We start from the raw sequence: 9,268 nt of genomic DNA, 5'->3' as shown, positions 1-9,268 counted from the left end.
GATCTAATTTGAAAAACTTTGCAGAACTCTTTTAACCATATTCACCGATGAATAGATCTAAAATAAAATGTAAATGAAAACAAATAGAAAAAATTAAAAAGAAAAGGCATAATTGTTGAAAATACCCTCAACGTTTATGAGTTTTAGCCATTAACTTTTTTTTATTGAGATCCTTCACATTACGATTTTTTTTTTAAAATCAACCCAATTTTAACAGTAAATATGAATTGATAGTCAATCAAATTGCTGGTCAACAAAATAGCCTATATGGCATGCTACACAAGCACGATGTCATAAATAATGTCACCTATAAAAAAAATTATTCTAAGTGCATCAAAACCAATGAACACTAACAATGAAATTAAAAAAAATTTCTTCTACTATATTCATTCACCATGAAAGCCATAATTGTAATACTACTACTGATACAAATAAAAATAAAAGTTTTCTTCTACATAAAATAAATCATCAAATTAATCGCAAATACTAATGAAAACTAACAGTGAAACCAAAAAAAAAGAAAAAGAAGAAGATAATTTAATTATTACCCTGTTAAAGTTCAGTTGAGTACCCCAATGGTGTAGAAAATAGCAAAAGTAATCAAGCATCTCCGACGACGACTCGAACTCCTTTGGACAGAGTCGGACACAACACAAATCCGGTGACTCATCCGACTTTTTCTCCAACCTTTCTTCCTCTACGGACTTCTTTAGTTTTTGCTTTTTAGAAACGTCTTCGGTTTCTTCGCCATCTTCCTTTCTCTTGCACTTCGATTTGGAGTCACCGTCGGCATCGTCTCTGGCATTAGGGTTTTGGGTTAAGGTTTTCGAGATCCATGTCTTTAGTTGGTGGGTTGGTCTTGGCGGGCTTCGACAATGCCTCTTTCTCCACCATTGAGGAAGATAAGATTTCAAACCTTAGAACGTTTAACGGTAGTGGAGGAGTTAATAGAGTTTGCACAGAGGTTTTGTTTAGTTTCCCATGGGCAAATATGTGATGAGGAAGACGAATCAAGTTGCACATGTACTAGCTGATGCAGGAGGCTCCGTTGGCAATGGAGATCGTGATGGAGCAAGATCATTGGTGGGTGGATTTCTAAAGAACGGATTTGTGAGAGGCTACCTGAGGAAGTTTGTTGGTTTTGTTTTATTGGTTTCCATCTTATGCAAAAACGATGAAGAAGAAAGAGAGAAAGAGAGAAGAAGTAGGAATGAAAAAAAAAACGAAAAAAAAATTATGACATTGTGCTTATGTGGCATGTGACATAGGTTACTTTGTTGATCTGCAATTTGATTGATAGTCAACATGTTTACTGTTAAAATTGGGCTGATTTTTAAAAAAATCGTAATGTTGAGGATGTTAATAGAAAAAAGAAAAGGTTAAGGGCACAAAACCAAAGCCCCTTAAATGTTGAGAGTATTTTTTGCAATTATGCCAAAAGAAAATTATCCGGAACCTTAATTTACCTTTATTATTTACTGCGGTTAAAAATGAAATAAGGGAGAAATTTGTAAAGGTTGATACATAGTTCAGTGAGTCTTTTGACTGTACGCGTTTTCAAAACCAGAACAAATAGAAAAACGAGGAAAATTGTCTTAACTCTAATATCGTGTTAGATTCACCCACTGACTCAGCCGCGTTTTTTTTTAATTTTTATCGTTGTGAAAATTTTCTGGGTTTTTTTTCGAGTTAAGACCTCTCAAACAAGAAGATGATGATGATGAACAAGAACTGGAAGTTTGTAAGACTAAGACAAGAGTTTCAAGTTGGTGTTTTGCTGCTTTTATTATGTCAAAGTTTGGCTTGTTGGTCGTTGAATGAAGAAGGTAAACTTTTCACTTTTTTGTTTCAAGTTTTGGGTTTGGTTTGTTTGTTGGGAAAATGGAGGGAAAACAATGGTTTTTGGTAATGGATATACAGGATTTGCTTTGTTGAGACTAAGAGAGAGAGTGGTGAATGATCCATTTGGTGCTTTGTGGGCTTGGAAGGAAGAAGATGGAGAGATTAACCATTGTTCTTGGTTTGGTGTCGAGTGCTGTGATGGCAAAGTTATTGCTTTGTAAGTTTTTTTTCGCACCAATGATTGTTTTTGGGTGGATGATGTTTGGTTTCCGAGAAAAGAAAGGAAACATATATGAAATCTTCTGCCTTTAATAATTTCTTATTTACTTTTTGGTCGGGAGAGTTTAATTTACAATTTTGAGATATGATTGTAAGTAGTAACATAATATCAAATACTAGCTTTGATTTCTAATTTACCAAATTTCAATATATATATTTGTGAAATGGGGATTTTAAGTAGATTTTTTGGTCAGATAAAGGCACTGGTATTTGTGCTGAAGACTGATTCAAAGTTTAGGCAAATTGTGATGAATTATTTCCTTTAATTTGTTTAAGGATTTGATGGACTGAATAAAAATGCAGGAATTTGAAAGATCTTTGTCTTGAAGGAACACTGGCACCTGAGCTTGGAACTCTAATTCATATTAAGTCTATGTAAGTATGATCTTTATCGGATTGTTGATATCAAAAGCAAAGTGCGATTTGGCGATCTACTTTTCTTGTATGCACTGTTCCGAAGCAATTGTTTTCCTCCACAGTATCTTGCGGAACAACTCTTTTACCGGAACTATCCCCGAAGGGATCAGCAAACTGAAGGAATTAGAGGTGTTAGACTTGGGATACAATAATTTCAATGAATCGCTTCCATCTGGACTCAGCAGCGATCTCTCCTTAACAATCCAGTAAGTCAACAATTCAATTCTCATACCCGGAGCAATGCTGTGTTTCTTTATAGTCTTTGTTATTCAATTATTTAATCCTTGTTTATGCTCTTGTAGGAACAGTGACCGATCTGAAGGTGCAGTGCTAAGGAAATTGCTGCAAGAAACGGAAAACACTTCTGCAAAGTCACCAAAAGCTCCAACTCATCCTGCATCTTCTGAACTGTCCACAAATAGTACATATTTAAGGGATGCTCCTGTTCCACGACCTCTCCCCACTCCTGTTCCACGACCTCCCTCTGCTCCTGCTTCTAAACCTTCTGGAAATGATACAGTACCTAATACTTCTGCTCCATCACCGTCGGGAAGCAATCCTTCTATTTCTGACTCTAAGTCAAGTCATGAAGCAGCAATACTAGTCGGAAGCATAGGGGGTGGTACATTTCTTCTAATATTAATAATCATTGCCTATCTTTTGAAAACTTACAAGGTATCTACTGTGAAACCTTGGGCCACAGGGCTAAGTGGACAACTTCAGAAAGCATTTGTAACTGGTAATTCTTCTGCTCTTTTAAAATATCCTACATCTCATTAATAAAAAGGGAATCATCCAAGATGCTTACACCCGAGTCCTGAGTGACAGACTCAAATTCTGCCAGAATATTTGTTATATATTGTCAATGACTTGCATTTCAGGTGTACCAAAGCTGAAGCGATCGGAGCTTGAAGCAGCCTGCGAAGATTTCAGCAATGTAATTGGTTCTACAATGATTGGGACGGTGTACAAAGGGACACTGTCTAATGGAGTTGAAATAGCTGTGGTCTCTGTTCCAGTTGAATCTACCAAAGATTGGTCGAAGAATTTAGAAACACAATTCAGGAAGAAGGTATTGCACTGAAAAATTTCCGTCTACACAGACATGCTTGATGTGTTCGTATGGTCTGTCTAACTATTTTATTTTTATGGTTTCAGATTGACACATTATCAAAGGTCAACCACAAAAATTTTGTTAATCTTCTTGGATATTGTGAGGAAGATAATCCTTTCACTAGGATGTTGGTTTTTGAATATGCTCCAAATGGCACTCTCTTTGAGCATTTACACAGTAAGTACCTGATTCGTGTTTTTGGGGTCTTGTAGATAGACCTCTAACTTATTTACTATTACCTGGGTGTCATATTGCTAACATAGACTTTAAGCATTTAGCGATATGAATGACAGCTGCCAAATTCTGCTACTTGGCGTATAGAATCTGGAACTGGGTTAGGCTTAGTAATTTATTCACAATATATAAATAATTTCTTGTTCTTTATGTCGGATCATCCTTTATAGTTTGACCTTTTCAGAATAATGCGAAAGACCTGGTCTGTCCAACTTGTTGATTTTCCTCATAGAGGAAGGAAACTCATCCCACTCTTTTGACTTTTGAGATGTGAATGTCATGCTGTTGACTTTGCTATATAATGCTTTTCACCTGATTTGTATAAACGGGCTGTCACTTGAAACCTGATATGTAGGAATCCCCTTATGTCAGTGACATTAAACCTCTTAACTCAGTATAGGAAAATGAAAGAAAGAAACATTAGTCAGCGTCTGTTTTTGTGCTAACGACTTTTGAGATCAAATGTTAACCAATGCACATGCACCATGAAAAAGCAACTTTATGTTTTTTTGTTGTCGCAAGCATTTTCCTTTTATGTTTTCCTCAAGTCTTAAAGCTTTGAAATAAGCATTGTCTTTTTAATTGATATTGCAGTTAAAGAATCTGAGCATTTGGACTGGGCTATGAGGTTGAGAATTATAATGGGCATGGCTTACTGCCTCGAGCACATGCACCAGCTAAACCCACCCGTACCCCATAACAACCTGTCGTCCTCAGCTGTCAGTCTAACAGAAGATTATGCTGCCAAAATCTCAGATTCATGTTTCTGGAATGAGTTGACTGCATCAGACAGGGAAGCAGACGGAATAAACCTTTCGGATACCACAATGGCAAGCCTAGAAAGTAACGTATATACCTTTGGCGTATTATTATTTGAAATAGTAACGGGTAGGATGCCTTACTTGGTGGATAATGGTTCATCTGAGGACATGGCATCAGACTATTTGAGAAGGGAGCAAGCCCTCGTAGAGATGGTCGATCCTACTCTAAACTCTTTTGACAAGGACCAATTTGACCTGATCGGGGAGGTCATAAAATCTTGCATCGACCCTGAGCCTGGACACAGACCGGATATGAGAGGAGTCAGTGCAAGATTGAGAGAGATTACTGCAATCACTCCTGATAATGCAATCCCCAAACTTTCTCCTCTTTGGTGGGCAGAGCTTGAGATCATGTCTACTGAAGCAAGCTAGAGGCTGAACTTGACGTTGTAAGTAAGAAACTTGGATGTTTTTTTCTTGTTCTTCATGTCAGTGCAGAGGCAAAAATAAGCTTGCCTGTAGGTTGGTACTGGTTGTATTTATTTCAAGGTAATGGAAAGTTTGTTGTATATATTCGAGAGAGAAAATGTGGTCCTTTGTTTTGGGCCATCAGTGTGAAAATACATAACAGAAAGGCATAATGGCAATCCTCTTGATTTCTATTTGTTCATTGTTACCACCATTTTTTGCAGCGATGAATCAATTTGTTTTGGGCTATCAGTCTTTCTCTACCTAGCATTGTGATTGCCAATTCTAAGACTCTTTTACTTAATCGTTTATTCATTTTTAGTAAAAAAGACATTACAGCCTATGAAAGGGAAGACTGAATTGTGTCCGAAATTAGCTGTTGAGTTAAATTCAAATTTAACATGAAATGCAATTTGTACTTACAATCAAATGGCAGAACCAATTTATTCATAAGCAATTCTAATATTTCTACCTCGAAAATGAACCATCCCCATTGATTTCCTGCAGAGAGAGGTTGAAGGATAAGTCGCTGGATATGAAGTTCGAAGCCAAAAGCCAGAGGGCTCTTATAAAGGAAGCTCCATAGGCCAATTTTCAGTTCCAAGCATTGTATGTCATTGTTAGTCAAGGAAGTGGCCCTCACGTAAACCGATGGGTAATGCAAGAAGAGAATGCTGACCAGGTTATCGTTAGTAGCTTCCATGTTCATCAAAAATACAAACTTTAGCTGCTTACGGAGGGAGACATCCCAGAGAGCTGTAATAATTATGCCATTAATCTCTAGCATTATTATTTATTTATATGATGTTGAGCTCCAACAAATATCAAAGTAAATAGCAAAAGGCATAAAATGCATTACATGTCAAATTGTCACATGATAAAACAAGATGAAAATTCCATCTACTCTTCTGTTTTTTTAACCATAACCCTTCCTTGAACCCCTATCTAATTAACTTCATCTGAGGACACGCTATTTGCCTAAGCCCTCTCAAACCCACAAACTCAAGTCGATCAACAATACATATGCAACCTTAGTAGCCAGTTCACTACTCCAAGGTTGTTACATTCAAATATATATCCCAAGTCAGGATGAACAAAAAACTTCACCACAGCAATACATCCAAACTTTATCTCTCCAACAACCAAAAACAAGCAATTTTCTTTCTCCTAGAAGCCCAATGGCATTCCAAACATCTTGTTTATATCATCCATTGCTTCTTTTGTAAACATAGTAGGCTCAAATAAATCACAATCACTTAACTTGCCAGATGATTTAGAAGGGGACTGAGGTTTCTGATGTTCCAAATCATCATCAGGAAGTATAGAAAACCCACCAAGATCTTGTTGCTTAACTGGTGCTTTGTCTTGCTTCTTTCTCTTTGCCCTTACAAAATCTATTGGCTTTCCAAACATGTTATTGATGTCTTGCATAGCCTCCTTCAAGTTAATTGTTGGGTCAACTAAGCCATGGTGGCAAACATTTTCTACCACTGGCTCATCTGAAATGGTCGAACCAACAAACCTGTGAACCACCGTATCCTCTTGGATCTTTGGTCGACGTGAACTTTTTGCACCAATATCATCTGAACTTTCAGGAGAAAGATCATTAGGATTTGGAAACACAAAGACATTACAAACTCTTCCTGAATTTTGAACCTCAATATGTTCTAAGTTATCTATCTCATCATTTCCCTCTCCAGCCTCACTATTTCCTTCATCATCATCAATATATATTTGAAATGATTCCTCCTGAGGCCGACAGATCTGAAATTTACCCTGCAGCCCCTTTTCTTGATGTTGAATTGATGAGTTGATCCCACTATCCAAATTTTCATCAAACACCTTAAATCCTATGTCCAAACTACAATCTTCTTTCAGTTGTCTCTGGGATGATCTCCTCCCGATAGGAGCTGTCTCTATAGGTTCTCGAAACATGCTATTAATTGCATTCATTGCTTCCTTCATGTTTATTGTAGGATCTACTAGTCCATGATGGCAGGCATCTTCAGCTTCAGATTTACCAACAATGGCAGTATCAACAAACTTCACAACAACCGTATCATCATTCCCAACCTTCCTGGGTTCATCCAACACTCTTTCCATCAAAGCTCTCCCCTTCTTGCTCTCCACTTTTTTACCAGTATGTAATGCTGAAGACCTCTTATGGCTATCTTCAACCATGCATACGGCTTCACTGTTTTCTTTAAACTCGGTGCATTGGAGAGGCTTTCTAGCAATTTTTTGTTCCTGACGCTGCAGCACACCAAAAGAAACTGTCAGATTGTGAAGAACAAAACAAAGACAATGAAAACAAGCACAATAGATAAGCAACAGACGGGATACCTGGATTTTCTTCTTCTTCTTATGCCTCTCCATACGATTCAGGAACTGCTTATATGATTTTTGCAACTCATCAACTGGCTCTGCAAGGCTGTTTAACAATTGATGGAAACTAAATGAAGCACCAGTTTGGAGTTCCAAAACTATTGTTACAGAACGAAATTTTTATTAAAAAAAGAAACTTTAATACCATAATCAAGTAATAAAAAGATGGAATCAATAACTATACACAACTTTCCTCCATTGCATTGATTATAACACACAACGAATTGCATCATAAAGTGAACAAAAGATGCCTCTGGAAAAGGAAAAAGCCTACATGAATTTCCCTCGAATTTTTGTTACAAAGTTTGACTTGGATTTCAATTCATAACCTATGTTTTACTCGCTCTTCATTTTTCTGTAAGCGATATGACTCTCAAATAGATGGAAATTTTCTTTTTAAAAAAGTTATATTTATCATGAGTTTATACCCATATTCAGTGCTCATACCAAAGTTCGAGTAACATAGATCCAAACTAAACTGCATGTGCTGAAGACTCGAACCAACCAACATTATGTTAAAAGAAAATAATAAATAGTGAAAAAGCTAGTAGCAAAAGCAACAACCGGTGTGATTAACACCTACAACTACAAACTTCACAATTCTAAGTAAGCTTCTACACTTAGCAACAAACACACTTTAACGGATTGATAGACTATTCATAGTAACTATAAACAATTAATAGGGGGAAAAAACCCTTACTTTTGAACACCCAAATGGTACATTTTTTCAGCTTCATCAAATTTCTTGATCTTCTCATAGTAAAGTGCATATGCTTGGTAGAACAATGAACGCTTTGTCCCTATTTGGTTCATCTCCATTCTTCTTAACAGCAACCTTGGATCATCCATAAAGTCCATCTACCCACCAAAATAAATCAACCCAAATATATATTTAAAAAAAAAGCAGAAACCAAATAATAGTAAATTTCAGAAAAGAAATAAACATTGAAGAATGGATTCGTTCGTTAAGGTAGGTTGTTAGTTTACCAATTGTAACCAAACCCGGAGATAGCGTAAATCGTCGTGGTACCGGCGGTCGGCTTCGAATGTTTGGGTACATTTTTGTAAAAACCTAGGTAGCTTCTCCGCTAAGATCTGGGGTGGTAATGAATCTTTTATTTTCTTTATCCCTCTATTGGGGAAAAGAACACTATCAGTTGATGGAAACAAATTTAAAATTCAAAGAGAATAATACGGAAAAAGATTGAAGCTAAAAAGCGAGGAAAAGAAAGAGTACCGCAGCCAAGGGAGAAGAGGGTCTTTGCCGGAATAAGATTTGATTTCAGATATTATTGAAGAAAATAGATTGCTGTTCATTGTCTCGCTTTTCTCCGCCATTTTGTTTTTTCTTCTGCAGTGAAAGAGGGTTTGGCCATTGATTCTGGGACGAAGGTTTTTTGAATTTTATGTTAAGGCGCGTGTCGGGTCGGGTTTGTTCGGTGAGATTTGGTTATCGGATCTGAATCACGGGTCTTTTATGAAAAAAAAGATACCTTATGAATTACTTAATTATGAAAATTTTAAAAATAACCATTTAAATATTTAATTTTGTCTTTTTAATCACTAGCTAGTTAATTTAAAAATAGAAACATTTAAAAATATCAAGATAATTGGGTGGCTAAAAAAAGACAAAATTAAATAGTTAAATTACTATTTTATAATTTTTCATTATTGCGTGACAAAAAAAAATTTACTAATTGTTGGATGATCATTTTGTATTTTCTCATAATTGGGTGACAAAAAAAAAGAAAAAGAAAAAATCATAATT

At 36.2% G+C, this 9,268-nt stretch overlaps 2 protein-coding genes across 4 annotated transcripts; one reads left to right on the top strand and one right to left on the bottom strand.

The window, feature by feature from the left end:
* The first annotated feature begins 1,548 nt into the window (after positions 1-1,548).
* Positions 1,549-6,209, top strand: LOC107955198 (probable inactive receptor-like protein kinase At3g56050). 2 transcript variants are annotated; one of them, XM_041092017.1, is made up of 9 exons: positions 1,552-1,826; positions 1,921-2,059; positions 2,425-2,496; positions 2,601-2,744; positions 2,841-3,277; positions 3,420-3,610; positions 3,697-3,829; positions 4,481-5,096; positions 5,623-6,209. In XM_041092017.1, exons 1-8 carry the CDS (start codon positions 1,712-1,714, stop codon positions 5,077-5,079), a joined length of 1,830 nt encoding a protein of 609 aa, XP_040947951.1. In that variant the 5' UTR covers positions 1,552-1,711; the 3' UTR covers positions 5,080-5,096; positions 5,623-6,209. The 2 variants fall into 2 exon arrangements, with proteins under 2 accessions (XP_016746414.1, XP_040947951.1); XM_016890925.2 differs by lacking the exon at positions 5,623-6,209 and having other exon boundaries at positions 1,549-1,826; positions 4,481-5,309.
* LOC107955199 (uncharacterized) lies at positions 5,950-8,925 on the bottom strand. Of its 2 annotated transcripts, none has more exons than XM_041092019.1 (5): positions 8,738-8,925; positions 8,488-8,632; positions 8,201-8,358; positions 7,459-7,546; positions 5,950-7,368 (listed from the first exon to the last, which is right to left on the bottom strand). In XM_041092019.1, the coding sequence occupies exons 1-5, from the start codon at positions 8,836-8,838 to the stop codon at positions 6,283-6,285; spliced, it is 1,578 nt and encodes a 525-aa protein (XP_040947953.1). In that variant the 5' UTR covers positions 8,839-8,925; the 3' UTR covers positions 5,950-6,282. The 2 variants fall into 2 exon arrangements, with proteins under 2 accessions (XP_040947953.1, XP_040947952.1); XM_041092018.1 differs by having other exon boundaries at positions 8,488-8,650; positions 8,738-8,888.
* Positions 8,926-9,268: the final 343 nt, after the last annotated feature.

Source organism: Gossypium hirsutum, chromosome D04 (assembly GCF_007990345.1).
Source record: "Gossypium hirsutum isolate 1008001.06 chromosome D04, Gossypium_hirsutum_v2.1, whole genome shotgun sequence".
NCBI lineage: Eukaryota > Viridiplantae > Streptophyta > Magnoliopsida > Malvales > Malvaceae > Gossypium > Gossypium hirsutum.
This window is presented reverse-complemented; position numbering and strand designations above follow the sequence as displayed.